At 57.5% G+C, this 18,893-nt stretch overlaps 3 protein-coding genes across 3 annotated transcripts; 1 reads left to right on the forward strand and 2 right to left on the reverse strand.

The window, feature by feature from the left end:
- The first annotated feature begins 914 nt into the window (after positions 1-914).
- LOC137917073 (ankyrin repeat domain-containing protein 13B-like) lies at positions 915-6,846 on the forward strand. Its single transcript, XM_068759956.1, is given in 16 exon segments — positions 915-1,004; positions 1,622-1,757; positions 2,638-2,762; positions 3,083-3,128; positions 3,225-3,368; positions 3,481-3,594; positions 3,597-3,684; positions 3,809-3,875; positions 3,982-4,069; positions 4,198-4,262; positions 4,336-4,472; positions 4,547-4,704; positions 4,782-4,987; positions 5,247-5,423; positions 6,335-6,425; positions 6,668-6,846. Coding segments are annotated over 16 exon segments (1,911 nt in total).
- A 1,849-nt stretch (positions 6,847-8,695) lies between these two features.
- On the reverse strand, positions 8,696-15,502 carry LOC137917072 (protein phosphatase Slingshot homolog 2-like). The gene is made up of 14 exons (XM_068759955.1): positions 15,441-15,502; positions 13,728-13,825; positions 13,602-13,654; positions 13,282-13,400; positions 13,140-13,205; positions 13,006-13,071; positions 12,699-12,890; positions 11,646-11,739; positions 11,437-11,565; positions 11,242-11,288; positions 10,983-11,129; positions 10,058-10,258; positions 9,702-9,981; positions 8,696-9,628 (listed from the first exon to the last, which is right to left on the reverse strand). Exons 1-14 carry the CDS (start codon positions 15,500-15,502, stop codon positions 8,696-8,698), a joined length of 2,487 nt encoding a protein of 828 aa, XP_068616056.1.
- A 1,242-nt stretch (positions 15,503-16,744) lies between these two features.
- LOC137917074 (large ribosomal subunit protein eL33) lies at positions 16,745-18,893 on the reverse strand. The gene is made up of 5 exons (XM_068759957.1): positions 18,835-18,893; positions 18,280-18,316; positions 18,036-18,188; positions 16,895-17,039; positions 16,745-16,825 (listed from the first exon to the last, which is right to left on the reverse strand). The coding sequence occupies exons 2-5, from the start codon at positions 18,288-18,290 to the stop codon at positions 16,802-16,804; spliced, it is 333 nt and encodes a 110-aa protein (XP_068616058.1). The 5' UTR covers positions 18,291-18,316; positions 18,835-18,893; the 3' UTR covers positions 16,745-16,801.

Consider the following 18,893-nt stretch of genomic DNA (forward strand, 5'->3'; position numbering starts at 1 on the left):
ACTAACTATTTGTAGTCCTGGAGTCCATTTTATTAACTATTTGTAGTCCTGGAGTCCACTTCAGTCTCCAGCGACTTTGTCTTTGTCAGAAACGACTAGCGTTGTGTAACATTTAACATGGGAGGGGGCGGGACTTCCCCTTCTACTTTGTCCAATCGACGAGCGCCCCTTTCAGCCACGCGACGTTGCTCCGAAAGTTCGTTTCGTGAATAAATCACAGTGTGAACGCAGACCTTTCAGGGAATTATAAATGCAGGAGTTTGCTCCCAAAGGAACCGAGTCCTCTTGGTGCAGTGTGAAAGCACCCCTAAAGAGGCTCAGATGCATCAATCCATCCATCCATCCATCCAACAACCATCCTTGGAGACGAGAGGTTCTGGTTGGAACCCAGACCATCAGAAGGTTCTAGCTTAATCTCTAGTAAATAATCCCGGCCCTCCTGAACAAAGATGAGCGGAACCGGACGTGACTCAATAATCCATGTTTTTCAGTTTAGAGAGAACATTAAACTTCCAGCATTTTAATTATTCCATATTTTTTCCCGGTTTTGACACGAAATACATTTTACATATAAATAATAATGGATTATTTTACGCGCAGCTGATTGGCTGACTGCGTTCACTTCATCGCATCGCTCCAGTCAGTACAGGGGGGGAGGAGAGGCGCAGAGGAGGAGGATGCTACAAGAGAGGAGAGGAGAGGCAGAGGGAGGAGGAGGAGGAGGAGGAGGAGGAGGCTCCATTTATCTCCGCGGCCCGATTCGAGGCGAGAGCGCACGGAAAGCCACGCCGCTGGTGAACGATGATATTCCGGATTGTCTCCTGAACGAGCAGCAGCAGGAGCAGCAGGAGCAGCAGGAGCAGGAGGAGCAGGAGCAGCAGGAGCAGGAGCAGCAGGAGCAGCAGGAGCCCAGGATGATTCCTGCCAGTCGGTATCCGGTCCACTACCTGGTGTGGCACAACCAACACCGACAGCTGGAGGAGGAGCTGGCGACACACGAACAGGTGAGACCGACCGGACGCCCCCCCCCCCCCCAAGTCAAGACGTTGTGATAACGCGATTGATCAGGGAGGAGGACGGACACGTGTGTGGGTCGGCCCGAACCGGCTCACTTTCCTCCAGAACCTCCCCCCCCCCCCCCCCCCAGGACGTCATCCCTAACATAAATGGTTCACCTTTAAAATAATTCATCAGTTTTAACGGTTTCGCCCCGCCCCTCTGCCTCCCGCTCAGCTTCTAAGCGGGAAGTAAAGAGTTCCTCTTCTTCTTCTCTTGTTCCTCTCATTGTTGGTTAGCTCCTCCTGGCTCCTCCTGGCTCCTCCCTCTCCTGCGCTCCTGCTTATGCGATTCCATGGCTTGTTGTACGACTTGATGGAGGCGGGCCTTTGTCAATCAGGTGTGCTGTGGTGGGAGGAGGAGGAGGAGGAGGAGGGATCAGGTCTTCTGGGTTACGACTGATCAGAATCCACAAACTTCAGTGTTTTTGTTTACCACATCTGGTTTCTCCTCTGCCCTCCTTCATGTGAGGAGGTTCTGGAATGAGGAGGCCCAGATTAAAAAGGCTGTGATCTCTCTCTCTCTGAACATTTCGTTTTTCTCCCCCCCCCCCCCCCCCATCCAGACCGTTCTGGAGTCTCTGGATCCTCGCGGTCGGACTCCTCTCCATCTGGCGGTCACACTGGGTCACCTGGAATGTTCCCGGGTTCTGTTGCGGCAGGGAGCCGATGTCAGCAAGGAGAACCGCAACGGCTGGACCGGTGGGTGCTGCCGGTTCCGTGCTGCCGGTTCCGTGATGCCGGTTCCGTGCTGCCGGTTCCGTGCTGCCGGTTCCGTGATGCCGGTTCCGTGATGGCGGTACCGTGCTGCCGGTACCGTGCTGCCGGTTCCGTGCTGCCGGTTCCGTGATGCCGGTTCCGTGATGCCGGTTCCGTGCTGCCGGTACCGTGCTGCCGGTTCCGTGCTGCCGGTTCCGTGCTGCCGGTTCCGTGCTGCCGGTTCCGTGCTGCCGGTACCGTGCTGCCGGTTCCGTGATGCCGGTTCCGTGCTGCCGGTTCCGTGATGCCGGTTCCGTGCTGCCGGTTCCGTGATGCCGGTTCCGTGATGCCGGTTCCGTGCTGCCGGTTCCGTGATGCCGGTTCCGTGATGCCGGTTCCGTGCTGCCGGTTCCGTGATGCCGGTTCCGTGATGCCGGTTCCGTGCTGCCGGTTCCGTGATGCCGGTTCCGTGATGCCGGTTCCGTGCTGCCGGTTCCGTGCTGCCGGTTCCGTGATGCCGGTTCCGTGATGCCGGTTCCGTGCTGCCGGTTCCGGTGCTTCATTCATTCACTGTTGTAATTCTGACACTAGAGGGTACACCGGCACCGAGGCCCACCGGTCCTACAGGTCCAACAGGAACCAGATCCGCATCCCAAAGCGGATCCGGTGTGAAAGGTTCTGACGAGTCGTTCTGTTTCACTTCAGAACAAACCCACGCCGTGGGTTTCAATCCGGCCCAGAGTCCATTGCATGAAGGTTCTGTTGGGCGGGCTGCTCTGATTGGTCGTTCCGACGGTTCCGTCTGCTGCTGCTGCCCCTCTTTGAAGGTTCTGCTCATGACTTTGAGATGAGTTCTGAGTGATCGGCCGTGTTCTCCTGCCAGTTCTCCAGGAGGCGGTGAGCACAAGGGACCCGGAGCTGGTCCGCCTTGTGCTCCGTTACCGTGACTACCAGAGGACCGCCAAGAGACTGGCGGGCATCCCCGTCCTCCTGGAGCGTCTCCGCCAGGTGGGACTTCACCCGAACACGAGACGGGAAGAACCGGAGGAAAGTAGTGGTGAAATGGACCAATGAGAGACCTCCTCTCAAAGTCTGGAGGTCCGTGGTTAGAATCCTCTGGTGACATCATCAGTAGAACGATGACATCATCAGTAGAGAGGAGTCTAAAAATCTCTTCTGCTGCTAGCGATGCTAATCTGCGAGCTAACAAACGTACACTTCCTGTTCAGGGAGGAGCCACAGGACCTCCAAAGCGAGCAGACGTCTATCACCTGTGTCCTCCTCTTCATCAAGGCGTGTCCTTTGGCCCCTCCCCTTCCTCTGTCCAGGCTCAGGACTTCTACGTGGAGATGAAGTGGGAGTTCACCAGCTGGGGTGAGTCCGGTCTGACCGGTAGAACCGGTCCTGGTGCTCCGACTGGGCCAGGGCGGGTCCCCGTGGGCTCTGAACCAGAACCCTGCTCCTCCTCAGTGCCCCTGGTGTCCCGGGTCTGCCCCAGCGACACCTACAGAGTCTGGAAGAGCGGCCAGTGCCTCCGGGTCGACACCACCCTGACGGGATTCGAACAGATGACCTGGCAGAGAGGAAGGCGGAGCTTCATCTTCAGAGGACGAGGTCACACGATGGACAAACTGAAGCGTCTAAAGTTCTGTTAGAACCATCGGGGCCTCACGCCGGCGTGCCCGGCTCCTTCCTGTTAACCCCCGCCCCCCCTGCGTCCTGTCAGGCTCCAGCGCCGAGGTGATGGAGGTCGACCACGACAAGCAGCTGGTCTCCTCGGAGACCTTGTGCGTCTCACCTGGCCAGGTGAACCGCGGCGCCGGTTTGGGTCTGCTGGGGCGGTGCAGCCCAGCGACGAGCAGGTAGCAGCGAGGCTAACGGCTCCCGTGGTCACCACTCAGCTGGACACCCGGAACATCGCCTTCGAGAGGTTAGTGGTTCTGACCCGATGACCTCAGACTACAGCTATCACCCAGTTAGCTACATCTAGCTGTGCTAGCTAATCAGCTAACTAGCCGCTAACCTGAGGGGCGTGGCCTGTTCATGCATTGCAGGAAAAAGACCGGGATTCTGGGCTGGAGGAGCGAGAAGCTGGAGACGGTGAACGGATACGAAGCGAAGGTCGGAACCGGTTGGGTCCAGACCGAGTTCTGAACCGTCTCCCTGGATGTTAGACCCATATTGATCCTGAAACGAACCCGACCGGTGGCGTGCTGCTGTGTTCCAGGTGTACGCAGCGTCTAACGTGGAGCTCACCACCAGAACCAGAACCAGAACCGACCACCTGTCAGACCAGAACAAGAACAAGACCAAAGGTGAATCGGTACCAGCAGGATTCCTCGGCCGCTTTGAGCTCACCGCTAGCATCACGCTAGCATCACGCTAGCACACGCGTGATTTGATGACGTCTGTCATGTGACTCTAACGGTCTGTCTCTGGACAGGGGGGCGGACCCCGCTGCAGAACTTCCTCGTGATCGCCGAGCAACACATGGGGTCCAACAATGCGGTGAGACGTTTGTTTGTGTTCTGAGTCTCCTTTAAGCCCCGCCTCCTCAGCGCCCCCCCCCTTGTCCCTGCAGGCTCCGGTGTCCCAGCTGTCCTCTCCCGCCGCCACCAACCCGCCGGCGCCGAGCGCCGACGAATACTTCAACCCCGGCTCGTCCCCGCCTCGGAGGGACGTCGGCCACCCGTGTCAGCTGACCACCAAGACCCAGAGGTGACAGGCAGGAAGTCCCGCCTCCAGCCTCGGAGGAGGGCCAGGGGCGTGTCTGACGTGGCGTCTGGTTGCAGGTTCAAGGCCAAGCTGTGGCTGTGCGAGTCCCACCCGCTGTCGCTGGCAGAACAAGTGGCGCCCGTCGTCGACCTCATGGCCGTCTCCAACGCCCTGTTCGCCAAGCTGCGCGACTTCATCACGCTGCGTCTGCCGCCGGGCTTCCCAGTCAAGATCGGTGAGGGGGCGGGGCCTAACGGTCATTGGCGTTAAAGCCGGCGGCTGACGCGGGCTGACGCGGGCGTGTCCCTGCAGAGATCCCGCTCTACCACATCCTGAACGCCAGGATCACCTTCAGCAACCTGAACGGCTGCGAGGAGGCGGCCGCCGCCCGCGTCCACGGCAACGCGGGGTCAGAGGGCGACGCGGCGAGGACGGACACCCCGTCTCCATGCAGCGACTCGTCCAGCGTCTCCAGCTCCAGCAGTAAGGACGCAGATTACAGTCGAGGGGCGGGGCAGGTCAGGGCCACGCCCTCACCTGTAGACCGGAGACGTAGCGGCGCCAACCCGAGGCCCGGGTTGTTTACATGTCAACACTCACTGACCAATCAGAAGCAGAGCTGTCAACATGTAAACAGGAAGCTAGCACAAGATGACAGTTTAGTGTTTAGCCTCGGGATACGCCCACAGGTGTGACATCATCATTTAGCATGCTAGCAGGGTGATAGCATGAGATAACAACGTGTCCGGCGCTGCAGGTTCGGGTCGAGCCGGCGAGATCCCTCCTTGTGTGTTTGAGGCTCCTGCTGGATACGCCCTGCTGGGGGGCAAGCAGAGAGACGGGAGGAGGGAGGAGCAGGAGGAGGAGCAGGAGGAGCAGGAGGAGCAGGAGGAGGACCTGCTGCAGTTCGCCATCCAGCAGAGTCTGCTGGAGGCCGGCTCCGAGTACGACCAGGTGGGCCGTCCGTTCCTGGTTACCATGACGATATCTCACCCAAATATACAAATGTTTCATGATTTCAGAAAAAAGCCTGAAGGGGGAGCCGAGTTTACAGAAACTTCAGCTCTTCCTCCTCCTCGTTGCTCCTCACCAGTTTAAAAGAAACCTCTAGCATTAAAAACCAACCAGCCTAAACCAACCAGCCCTAACCAACCCACCTAAACCAACCAGCCCTAACCAACCCACCTAAACCAACCAGCCCTAACCAACCCACCTAAACCAACCAGCCCTAACCAACCCACCTAAACCAACCAGCCTAAACCAACCAGCCCTAACCAACCCACCTAAACCAACCAGCCTAAACCAACCAGCCCTAATCAACCAGCCTAAACCAACCAGCCCTAACCAACCAGCCCTAACCAACCCACCTAAACCAACCAGCCTAAACCAACCCGCCCTAACCAACCCGCCCTAATCAACCAGCCTAAACCAACCAGCCCTAACCAACCCGCCCTAATCAACCAGCCTAAACCAACCAGCCTAAACCAACCCACCCTAATCAACCAGCCTAAACCAACCAGCCTAAACCAACCAGCCCTAACCAACCCGCCCTAATCAACCAGCCTAAACCAACCAGCCCTAACCAACCCGCCCTAATCAACCAGCCTAAACCAACCAGCCCTAACCAACCCGCCCTAATCAACCAGCCTAAACCAACCAGCCTAAACCAACCAGCCCTAACCAACCCGCCCTAATCAACCAGCCTAAACCAACCAGCCCTAACCAACCCGCCCTAATCAACCAGCCTAAACCAACCCACCTAAACCAACCAGCCTAAACCAACCAGCCCTAACCAACCAGCCCTAACCAACCCGCCCAAACCAACCCGCCCAAACCAGCTGACCTGACTTCCTCTTTGTTTCCAGGTGACCATCTGGGAGGCGCTGACCAATAGCAAGCCAGGAACTCACCCCCTGTCCTGTGACCCGAGCCGTCTAGAGAGGTCCGACTCTTACCGTCCCGATGCTGAAGAAATCCAAACAATGACCAGAACCTCCAGAGGACAGGAAGTGGACTCCTCAGACCCAGAACTCTCCGAGTCAGGAGTCCACTTCCTGTCATCCTGCCTGGATCCGTTTCCTGCTAGTAGCCGTTAGCAGGTGTTAGCAGCACAATAGCATGGGACCCCTTTAGAGTTTTCTGCTCGTAGATCCAGATCAAACAGGAACCTCAACCTTGTTCTTACGTTTTCACCCCAGCACCCCCCAGAGCAAGCCCCGCCCCCTCTGAGAAGAAGCCCACCTCCTGCAGTTACAACGAGCAGCTCCGCATCGCCATGGAGACCTCAGCTCGGGAGCAGGAAGAGGCGGAGCTTTGGCGGCGGCAGGAGGAGGAGGAGCTACAGCGCGTCATCCAGCTGTCGCTCATGCAGAAGTGAAAAGGTCAGAGGTGGAGGGGGGGCTGGACGGACGACAACGCTTCCCACCCCACCCTGAACGATATGGCGACCCCCCTGCCCCGCCTCCCCACTCTGGCGCCACGCCCATGACCCGTTTACGGTAGTCTCGTGGGTTCTGGTGAACCCGGCCCGCGGAGTTTGGTTCTTCGCTTTTTAACAGTTTGGTACCTTTGATTTGATTTGCACAAAATCCAGACGTACTGTAATTTACCGGGTCACATGACTGTTAGCGGAGGCGGAGCATGAGCACAAACAATGTTAGCAGGGGCGGAGCATGAGCACAAACAATGTTAGCAGGGGCGGAGCATGAGCACAAACAATGTTAGCAGGGGCGGAGCATGAGCACAAAGGAAACTCAGGAGACGACCTCTGATGAGAATAAAGCAACGTTTGTGGAGCTTCTGCTTCTTTGTTCACTAAAACGTTTCGTAGGAAGAGATGAGGACAAAATACGAAACGAGGAATTAACATCTTTCATAGAAATACGTGGTTCTAATAATATTCATTCTGAAAAATTCACGAAAATAAATATTGTTAAATAATATCACCGAACGCTAATCCCAGCATGACGGTAAGGAAACGTTTTTACTGCAAATATAGAGACGATGATGTCATCGCTAGGCGAACTGTCCCTTTAATGCTGTTTTCTGGGGGGGGGGGGGGGTCTCTGGTGACTTTCCTCTCAGCCTTTAATGACCAACATGAAGCAGCCAGTAAAATGTCAGCCTGAATAACCTGACCGACTGTTTCAAGAACAGTTCTCATCAATGAGGCAGATTTTAAACATTTAAATGTCAGACCGGGGGGGGGGGGGGGTCGACCCCCCCCCCACTGGGGCGGATGCAGCATATTTCAGACACGTTTATCCCTCCTGAACCTCAACAATGGTTGTAAAAGCTCCAGTTCCCGATCTGACCAGCAGGGGGCAGTAAGTAACGACACAGACTTGATGCGGGCAGATTTATTTACTACAAGAATAAAAAACAAAGAGATCATTAAAATCAATCAATTCAAACATTAAAGTGCACGTTTGGAGGAGCAGCTCCCCCAGTTAGAGGAGGAGCAGCTCCAGTTAGAGGAGGAGCAGCTCCCCCAGTTAAAGGAGGAGCAGCTCCCCCAGTTAAAGGAGGAGCTGCTCCCCCAGTTAAAGGAGGAGCAGCTCCCCCAGTTAAAGGAGGAGCTGCTCCCCCAGTTAAAGGAGGAGCAGCTCCCCCAGTTAAAGGAGGAGCTGCTCCCCCAGTTAAAGGAGGAGCTGCTCCCCCAGTTAAAGGAGGAGCTCCCCCAGTTAGAGGAGGAGCTCCCCCAGTTAGAGGAGGAGCTCCCCCAGTTAAAGGAGCAGCTCCCCCAGTTAGAGGAGGAGCTCCCCCAGTTAAAGGAGGAGCTGCTCCCCCAGTTAAAGGAGCAGCTCCCCCAGTTAGAGGAGGAGCAGCTCCAGTTAGAGGAGGAGCAGCTCCCCCAGTTGGAGGAGGAGCAGCTCCCCCAGTTAAAGGAGCAGCTCCCCCAGTTCGAGGAGGAGCAGCTCCCCCAGTTAAAGGAGGAGCAGCTCCCCCAGTTAGAGGAGCAGCTCCCCCAGTTAGAGGAGTCCACGCTTTCCAAAAGGAAAGGACATCCGTGACGGGTAAACCTGAAGTCCAGCAGAGGCTTCCAGTGGTTCAATGTGCTCCAGCCACGCCCCCTGGGTCACATGGTGCCGTACAGCAGGGCCACGCCCCCTGGGTCACATGGTGCCGTACAGCAGGGCCACGCCCCCTGGGTCACATGGTGCCGTACAGCAGGGCCACGCCCCCTGGGTCACATGGTGCCGTACAGCAGGGCCACGCCCCCTGGGTCACATGGTGCCGTACAGCAGGGCCACGCCCCGCTGCTTCTTCTCAGCTTTGCGAGAATGTCTCGACGGGTGTCCCCTCGCCTGCTGACGTCCTGTAGTGATGGAGCCCCTCCCACCCGTCTCCTCATCGGGTGGACGCAGGTTGGCGGAGCCCTCGCCCAGAGCCCCGCCCCCTTCAGGCGGGTCCGTCTTCGTGTCTGTGCCCAGTACTTTCGGCTTCTTCCAGGAATCGTCAGGCTGAGACACGGGGACGGACGACGGCGCCGTCCCGGGCCTGAGGTCGCTTGTGGACAGGTCCAGGGAGTCCAGTTTGGCCAGAGAGGCGGACCTCTTTGTGAGAGAAGGGGGGGTGAAGCCGGCCCGGCGGATCCGAGCCTGGAGCGCCGTGGTTCTGAACCGGCCCGCCGTCTCCAGCTCCCGATAGCCGCGAGCTAACCTCTTCTGTGGGTCGCGTTCAGGGCCACGCCCCCCTCCGTGGCCCGCCTGGGCGCCGAGCTCCGCCCTCTCATCCATGTTGGACTCCAGAGCCACCTGGTCTGAGCACCGGGGGTTCTGCCCGTGGGGAGATGGCTCCGAGTCCGAGTCGAGTTCCGTACCGTTGCCTTGAGCAGGAAGGGGCGTGGCCCGGACCCGAGAGCGTTCACCGGGGGAGGGAAGCGGCGACCGCTGACACGACTCCAGTTCCCGCTTCAGCTTCAGCTCCAGCTGCTCGGTGGCTCGCCGCACCGAGCCCGTCGGCCAATCACGTGAGAGCGTGGATGGCGAGGGAAGAGGTAGGGTTAGAGAGACTTCAGACGGATCCGTCGGATGCGCCGGTCGGATGAGCCGAGGGCCGTGGGAGGGAGGGAGCGATGGAGCGTGGCGTGTGGCTTCAAGTTCGGTGACAATATGGCGGACAGATACTCCGTCGTCATGGTGATGAGGTCGGTCAGACTGTTGAGACACGAAACGTTTTTGTTGTGTTGTGAATGAAAATGGCCCCCCCCCCATCTGGACGGATGCGCACCCGACTCATCCCGCCCCCCTCCTCATCTCTCCCGGGTGACAGCGGCCCGTGACTGGGCGGAGCCTGTTGAGTCCGCTGGCGCAGGATGAGGAGTGATGATGGGGGGTGAGGAAGAGCAGCAGGAACAGCGGTGGCCGGTCCATCCTCCTGACCCGGGGGGTCAGCGGCGAGCGCCGGCGGCACGGCCACGCCCAGGATGTGAGGGGAGGAGTTAGACGCCGAGCGATCTGATAGGTCGCCGTCAGAGTGCGAACGCCAGAGTTTATTGTGGCGCTGTTTGCTGAGGAACCAGAGAGAAGCGTGAGAACGTTCAGAGAACACAGGCGGGTTCTGGGCGGTTCTGACCGGCGGCCCACCTGGCCAGCAGGATTCCCTGGTACTCCTCCAGCTGCCTCATGAAGGCGGGGTTGGGTTTGGCGATGGCGCGCCTCCCCTGGACGTGCTGGAGCGCCGTGCTCAGGTCCCAGCCGCGCTCCTTCATGGCGTAGGCGACGACCGTGGAGGCGGAGCGACTCACGCCCATCTTACAGTGAACCAGACACCGGGTGCCCGTTCTCCTGCAGGAGTCAGGAGAACCCAGACCTGTTAGCACGAGGCTAGCTAGCGGTCCGGACCGGGTTCTAAGCTTCGTGGGGCGGGTTCTAAACTCCGTGGGGCGGGTTCTAAACTCCGTGGGCCGGGTTCTAAGCTTCGTGGGGCGGGTTCTAAGCTTTGTGGGGCGGGTTCTAAACTCCGTGGGGCGGGTTCTAAACTCCGTGGGGCGGGTTCTAAGCGCCGTGGGGCGGGTTCTAAGCTTTGTGGGGCGGGTTCTAAACTCCGTGGGCCGGGTTCTAAGCTCCGTGGGCCGGGTTCTAAGCTTCGTGGGGCGGGTTCTAAGCTCCGTGGGGCGGGTTCTAAGCTTTGTGGGGCGGGTTCTAAACTCCGTGGGCCGGGTTCTAAGCTCCGTGGGCCGGGTTCTAAACTCCGTGGGGCGGGTTCTAAACTCCGTGGGTCGGGTTCTAAGCTCCGTGGGGTGGGTTCTAAGCTCCGTGGGGCGGGTTCTAAGCTCCGTGGGGCGGGTTCTAAGCTCCGTGGGGCGGGTTCTAAACTCCGTGGGGCGGGTTCTAAGCTCCGTGGGGCGGGTTCTAAGCTCCGTGGGCGGGTTCTAAGCTCCGTGGGCCGGGTTCTAAACTCCGTGGGGCGGGTTCTAAACTCCGTGGGGCGGGTTCTAAGCTCCGTGGGGCGGGTTCTAAGCTCCGTGGGCGGGTTCTAAGCTCCGTGGGGCGGGTTCTGGGGGCCTACTTGGCTTTGCTGATGAACTCGTAGGTCTGGTTCCAGTACTCCAGCAGGTTGGTGGCCTCCTCGTCGTACACGCGGATGTTCTGGTACTCAAACATTCCCGGGAAGAAGTTGTCGATCTCCCGGGTCACGTTCAGGATGAAGTGGACTCTGTGGGGGGACGGGGGACGGGGACGGGGGACGGGGACGGGGGACGGGAGACGGGAGACGGGTCAGGACCAGGTGCGACGGAGACCACAGGCATTCTGGACTGGACTCCTACCCGCTGGTCTGGAGCTCCTCCAGGTTGGAAGCGTTCCACTCAGAACCCTGCAGACGTCACAGGTCCAGTTAGCGTTAGTCATTCGTTAGAGGAGCAGAGCAGGAGCAGAGCAGGAGCAGAGCAGGAGCAGAGCAGGAGCAGAGCGGGAGCAGAGCAGGAGCAGAGCAGGAGCAGAGCAGGAGCAGCACCTCCTACCAGGTAGACGTGCTCAAAGATCTGGGCGGGGCTCTCCAGCTGGCCCAGGATGACCAGCATCTCCTTGTCGATGAACTCCTTAAACTCGCTCAGGTTGCACCCCATCTGGATCTCCAGCTCCGTCCGGATCTGTGGCAGAACCAGAACCAGGACCGTGAACCCAGAACCGCCTCCAGAGGAGCCGGGCCTGCGGGAGGAGGCGGACTCACCTCCTTGCAGGTGACGTTCTCCAGGTCCTTCTGCATCATGATCTCTTTGAGGCGCACCTTGATCAGCCTCTCCGTCCGCTGCCTCTCCGTCGGGCTGAAACACAAACACCTTCATCACCCTCGGCTTCCTCCTGAAGGTGAGGAAGAGGAGGGACGAGAGGAAGCAGGAAGTCTGAGGAAGAGGAGGGACGAGAAAGGAAGCAGGAAGTCTGAGGAAGAGGAGGGACGAGAGAGGAAGCAGGAAGTCTGAGGAAGAGGAGGGACGAGAGAGGAAACAGGAAGTCTGAGGAAGAGGAGGGACGAGCAGGAAAGCAGGAAGTCTGAGGAAGAGGAGGGACGAGAGAGGAAGCAGGAAGTCTGAGGAAGAGGAGGGGTGAGGGAGGAAACAGGAAGTCTGAGGAAGAGGAGGGACGAGAGAGGAAGCAGGAAGTCTGAGGAAGAGGAGGGACGAGAGAGGAAGCAGGAAGTCTGAGGAAGAGGAGGGGTGAGGGAGGAAACAGGAAGTCTGAGGAAGAGGAGGGACGAGAGAGGAAGCCTGAGGAAGAGGAGGGACGAGAGAGGAAACAGGAAGTCTGAGGAAGAGGAGGGACGAGCAGGAAAGCAGGAAGTCTGAGGAAGAGGAGGGACGAGAGAGGAAGCAGGAAGTCTGAGGAAGAGGAGGGACGAGAGAGGAAGCAGGAAGTCTGAGGAAGAGGAGGGACGAGAGAGGAAGCAGGAAGTCTGAGGAAGAGGAGGGACGAGAGAGGAAGCAGGAAGTCTGAGGAAGAGGAGGGACGAGAGAGGAAACAGGAAGTCTGAGGAAGAGGAGGGGTGAGGGAGGAAACAGGAAGTCTGAGGAAGAGGAGGGACGAGAGAGGAAGCAGGAAGTCTGAGGAAGAGGAGGGACGAGAGAGGAAGCAGGAAGTCTGAGTGAGGCCAGATTTAAAGAGACACACGGATGATGATGTCATCAAGAGGCCTGATCACCTGTAAACGGGCTCCCATCATCCTCCAGTCTGCTCCGCCTGTTACCTGCCTGTGTGTGTGTGGGGGGGGGGGGGGGGTCCCACTCACGGGGCGGTGGCGAGGACGGGCGGGTCGGCGCGGTGCGACTCCACGTCCTGCATGGCGTTCCACTCGTTGATGCACACCTGGCTGGAGGAGATCCTGCTCTGGTAGTAGCCGAGCCAGGTGAGGGACAGGCCGGGGTAGTTGTTATGGCAACGGGCAAGTTCACAGGCGTGATGGACGGCCTGGAGGGCCGACCTGGGGGGGCGGGGGGGAGGAGGTCTGACCCAGCAGAGATAGGAGGACGAGCAACAAAGAGGCTGGGCGGGTCAAAGGTCAGCAGGTCAGAAGTGGGCGGGTCAGGAGCACTCACCACATGGCCTGGACAGAGACGGGCTTGAACACGTGGACGCTGTTGACCGTGGACACGTTGAAGCCGCTGCGGGGACACAAGGACCGGGACGCTCCGTGAGCGGGACAAACACCTGAAAAGGGGCGGAGTCTTACCCGTCTCCGTCCAGGTGGACCAGCGTGTTGCTCCACAGCGGCAGAACCAAACCCACGGAGCAGCAGCTGCAGGAAGAGCAGAACGAGAACCCGTGAGCCGGCCCCGCCCCTCAGCTGCTTTGGGGGGGGGCACATGACTGACCTATCGGAGATGAAGTCCACGCCGAGGACGGCGCTCTCCTCCGTGTCCGGCCTGCCATTGGTGGAGACCAGCACCATGTAACGGGTCACCTGGGGGGAGACGCTCTCCAGACGCACCACCTGCAGGGACGGGACAACCCCCCCAAGCCCCGCCCCCAGTGGATTCAATATTCATGATGTCTTTTTATTAATAGTTACATCTAACTAACTCATGAAAGGTAGACCCCCAAGCCCCGCCCCCAGTGTGTGGAGTGATGGACCCCTGGGGGCGTACAGGTGACTGACCCCCCCCCCCCGATGCTTCCGCTGCGTGTCACTGACCAATCTGATGGTGTCCTCCGGCCGCAGCAGGGTGGACATGGTCTGGAGGTCACCTGGACAGAAGGGGGGCATCCTCATTGGTCCGTGTTCCTCCACCTTCACACCACAGTCTTCATCAGATCTCACCTGAGTGCTTGCCCATGCGCTGGCCGGTGGGGGGCGAGGTGTTTCCCCCGGGGAGGAGCAGGGCGGCTCCTTTCACGGTGAGGAAACTCTCACTGATACTGGAAGAGAGGAGGAGGAGGAGGAAGAGGAGGAAGAGGAGGAAGAGGAGGAAGAGGAAGAGGAGGAAGTTTACATCATGCCGTCCAGCAAGAACGCAAATAAACCAATGACCTGCAACCATCCGCCGCTCAATTCCATCAGCTAGCCCAGGCATGGGCAAACTAAGGCCCGGGGGCCATATACGGCCCGTTGGGCTTTGTAATCCGGCCCGCCAAAGTTGCCCAAATTATATCATTAAATAAAATGTTATTACAATTAAACCTCATTCATCTGTAAAAGGCCAAATCCTTTCATGTAATGCTTTTTACATGTCATTTATATTAGCTTACACAAAAACTCCATCCATCTGTTCCTGGCCCCGCCCCTCTGTCAAATTTTAGAACCCATTGTGGCCCGCGGGTCAAAAAGTTTGCCCACCCCTGAGCTAGCCGTTAGCCTCACACCTGTTAGCTGCTAGCCTCCTGCCTGTTAGCCTCCTGCCTGTTAACCTGCTAGCCCCCTGCCTGTTAGCCTCCTGCCTGTTAGCCTCCTGCCTGTTAGCCTCCTGCCTGTTAGCCTCCTGCCTGTTAACCTGTTAGCCCCCTGCCTGTTAGCCTCCTGCCTGTTAACCTGCTAGCCCCCTGCCTGCTAGCCTCCCGCCTGCTAGCCCCCTGCCTGCTCCACACAAACACATTCCTCTCTTTCATGACGTTACGTAGCGGCGGCACAGATTGGATTTGTTTGTGATAAACTGAAACACGGATCTGACGGGATGAAAGAACGGATTTGATGAACTGAACAGAATGGAGGGCAAACCTGCCGTAAAGGATGGATGAAGGGGGGGGGGGGGGGGGGGGCATCATCTGGCATACAGCAGTGAAATGAGGCACTTGTGGGTCACCACCAGAGCCATGAAAGGACCAGCAGTCCAGATAACTGGGTGATCCCCCCCAGCCCATGCCCATATTAGTCACTCTCAGGGGGTGTGGGATAAATATAGGGCCTGGCTCGGAGGCCGGCCCGCTAAGGCCTCGGGACTTCACACCGCAGGAATTAGCCGATGTGTTCAGGTTCTGCTGGGGGGGGGGGGGGGGGGGGCACTCTGATGCACGCCTAATGGTTCATCTGCTGCACACCCAGTGACCTCCACCCCCCCACGCCGGTGACAATCATCAGGTTGAGCAGGCAGCCAATCAGAAGCAGGGAGTTGAGTAGAATACACACACACACTTAAAGCCCCCCCCATAACAATAACATGAATAATAATTGGACATTATTTAACCGATCAATATGTAAAGCAGGTCATGTGTCTGGTGCTCTTGGGCTCAAGCCGTTCCTGATTGGTCCAGGTTTAAGCACTTCCTGTTCCAAAGTGTTCACCTGCTGATTTTATAACTTCAAACGCCGCGTCTCTAACAAGGGGGCGGGGCCAGAAACTCTCGATATGGCGATGTAACCTGATCCGCCGCGTCTCCGTGAGGTCAGAGAGGAGGAGGAGGAGCTTGCTGCGTCATCAGGAAGCACGCAAGAGGTCAGCTGCCTCACCGCGAGCGTCCCGAGTTTAAACCGTCCCTCCGAACCCCCCCCCCCCCCCACACACCACACACACACACACACACACACACACACACTTACAACCGGTGGATCCGGGTCTTGGACAGAACCGTCTTCGCCCCGCAGCACGAGCCGAGGGTCATCCTGGCGGGGGGGGGGGGGGGGGCACAGAGGAGGAAACGTTACTCCGCGCTCATTCTCCCTCTCATTCCCCCTGGGGGGCTCCGTCCGGTCCAGAGACGCCGGTCCACCGGTCCACCGGGCTCCCGCAGAGACAGAACCGTGTGCGGGACTGGGACATATGACTCCTGTCAAAGACTCACTGGGGGGGAGACACCGGGAGGGGGAGGAGCTACACACGTGGTGCTGGGTAAACCCGACGGGGGGGGGGGGGGGGATACGACAGTCCACATAAAGGGCCCTTCTGCATCGACACGAAGTTTAATTCTGGTCCTCCAGACTCAGGGGGGCGGGGCTAACCTCTTCATCCGCATTGACACAGCCAATTAAGGGTGCTTTCACACTGCACCAAGAGGACTCGGTTCCTTTGGGAGCAAAGAACCCCGTCAGCACAACGCAGAACCGGAACCACCAGCTGTTCGGGAACTAAAGGGGCGTGGTCGCACAGATCATCATCATCATCACGGGGCGTCACTCAAACATGTTGACTCCGGACATCCCATCCCTTCAGTCAACATGGACATGTTACCATGGAAACGAGATCAGACTGTTTCAGTACACACGCCCGGATATGACATCATCATTCATGTTCCTGTTTCTGAATCAACCGGCCTCCATCAGAACCAGCGGCAGCTGACCGCCGGTCACTGGGGACGCTCTGGGCCTGTCCCACTGGGGACGCTCCGGGCCTGTCCCGCTGGGGACGCTCCGAGCCTGTCCCGCTGGGGACGCTCCGAGCCTGTCCCACTGGGGACGCTCCGAGCCTGTCCCACTGGGGACGCTCCGAGCCTGTCCCGCTGGGGACGCTCTGAGCCTGTCCCGCTGTGGACGCTCCGGGCCTGTCCTACTGGGGACGCTCTGGGCCTGTCCCGCTGTGCTTCCTGTAGCTGATTCTCATCCTCTCTGTGTATACATCGTTGCTTTGAGAGACATTTTGGTCTTCGTTATGTCCCTGAAGCCGTGGGCCTTCACACAACTTTATGTTCGCATAACGACGATAAAGTATCTTAATCTCGACGCAGGCATTACGAGGCAGAATTTAAGGGCCTTCGTAAGCCGAGACACCGTCCTCATCCTGCCCTGCAGAGCCTCGTTTCATTATTTCATCATTTCACGGCGACACAAGAGACGATCACAAGTCGCGTTTCTCAAATCACTGATCAATAAACGCCGTTCGGAGCGGCGGTGAAATGAAGAGGCGGTGAAACAGCTCCGGACCTCATTTTATTACTTTTGTACAAACTGCTGCAGACGTTTCCTCTTTACACCCGAGAAGGATACAGCATCTGTGAACAGACAGGAAGTGAGAACCCTTCACAATTAAAGCACGCCGGTCCGAGCGCTCCCGGGCTCACCACTCTGACTCGGTGGCCGATGGCTTTGGCCGGCAGGTTGCTGCTGAACTTGGCTCGGACCATCCCGCTGTTGCCGTGGGCTCGGGTCACCTTGCCCCAGATCACGCGGGTCTTGTTGGGTTTCCCGCCCGGCGTCACCGTGTTCCTGCACACAGGTAAGAGGAAGGTACACTGCAGGGCGGGGCCAGCTGGGAGGGGTCACTTCACTGTGGTGCTTAGGAAACGTCACAAATCAAGACCAAAAATTCAAAAGCCAATAAAGAATCAATCAGCAGCATTTAATACGCGTAAACGTTTCCATAACGTTGTTCGTAGTACTCCCCCGGCTGAAAATCCTTACGGATACACGGCGGTCTGTCATTTTCATCAGCTACAATACGACGTGAAATAAATCACCAGGAAGTCACACGGTACGACCTCTGAACAGTTTATCTGCGTAACGGTGCAGAAAATACGTCTTTGGTCCACCTAAGGATGCACTATTTAAATACGAGTAAGGAATAAAAATACTTCATGTATGAATGCAATAACGAAATGATAATTTTATGTTGTATTGCTTCTAGATTACTATCGTTAAGTAAATTCCGATTATATGCATCGTGTGTTTTATATTTTGTGTCGTCTTTCTCTGTGGACCCCAGGAAGACAGTACAAGTACAGTCACACAGTAGTGTGTATTACAGTACAAGTACAGTCACACAGTAGCGTGTATTACAGTACAAGTACAGTCACACAGTAGTGTGTATTACAGTACAAGTACAGTCAAACAGTAGCATGTATTACAGTACAAGTAGTCACACAGTAGCATGTACTACAGTACAAGTACAGTCAGACAGTAGCACGTATTACAGTACAAGTACAGTCACACAGTAGCGTGTATTACAGTACAAGTAGTCACACAGTAGCGTGTATTTCAGTACGAGTACAGTCACGCAGTAGCGTGTGCTACACTCCGTGCCGTTACCACGGTAACGAGCTTCTACCGATCGATAATCTCGCATCAATCACATCACGAGTTGATTTTTAGATGCATTCATTACCGCTCGTGTGATATGGATAAGGCGATCGATTGTGGGTCGATCATCCACCCCTACTCCTTAGGAATGTAACCGTTTCCATGACGACACGCAGCCCTCCTTACTTCTTGGCCTTGTAGACGTAGGCGCAGCGCTTCCCCAGGTAGAAGCCGACCTCGTCCCGGCCGTAGCAGCCCTCCAGCTTCAGCAGCGCCGTGTGCTCCCGCTGGTTCCGCAGGCCGCGCTTGTAGCCGGTAAAGATGGCCTTACTCCAGAGTCTGAGGGCCGGAGCCGGAGCCGGAAGAGGCCGTTAGCGGCACATTCATCAAACACCTCCCTGCTTCCGGGCACCTGCGAGGGGGAGCTTACCTTCCGGGCATTGCGAGTCCTCTCCAGGTGACTTCACCTGCAAACATTCACATTAAAACTTCAAGTCAGTCGTGAATAATCCGGACATTGAAGGTTCCTTTATTCTATAATTCTACTTTTACGCTTCATTGCAGAAGAAATGAGCTCCCGACTCAAACAATGCTAACCCCGTTCACCCGCTCCGTAGCTGCTAAGCTAAGCTACGACCGGCTGCTATCGGCCTCGGGTAAATCCGGTAAATCCGGTTAACCTCGAACGGGTTTAAACGGCCGTAATATAAACGGAATAACGGCCAGCCCCGGCGCAGAAACGGATCTAACGCGGGCTCGAAGGGCCCTCATCCCGGGCTGCTAGCCTCCGCTGCTAGCCTCCGCTGCTAGCCACCGCTAGCATGATCCAGACTCAATCTCCTCCATCACGAACCCAAAGCCGTCAGAAAGACGTCAACGGGCGGGGGACGGATCCAGCGGGAGCCGCCCGCCATTATCGGTCAGATATTTACCGATAAATATAAATTAAATAAATAAATTTACTCAGACATGTCGGGCCGCGTACCTTCGCCTCGAGATCAATAGCGGGAAAGGAAACGCGAAAGGAATGCTGGGAAATTACTC

This window comes from Brachionichthys hirsutus, unplaced genomic scaffold (assembly GCF_040956055.1).
Source record: "Brachionichthys hirsutus isolate HB-005 unplaced genomic scaffold, CSIRO-AGI_Bhir_v1 contig_779, whole genome shotgun sequence".
NCBI classification, from domain to species: Eukaryota; Metazoa; Chordata; class Actinopteri; order Lophiiformes; family Brachionichthyidae; genus Brachionichthys; species Brachionichthys hirsutus.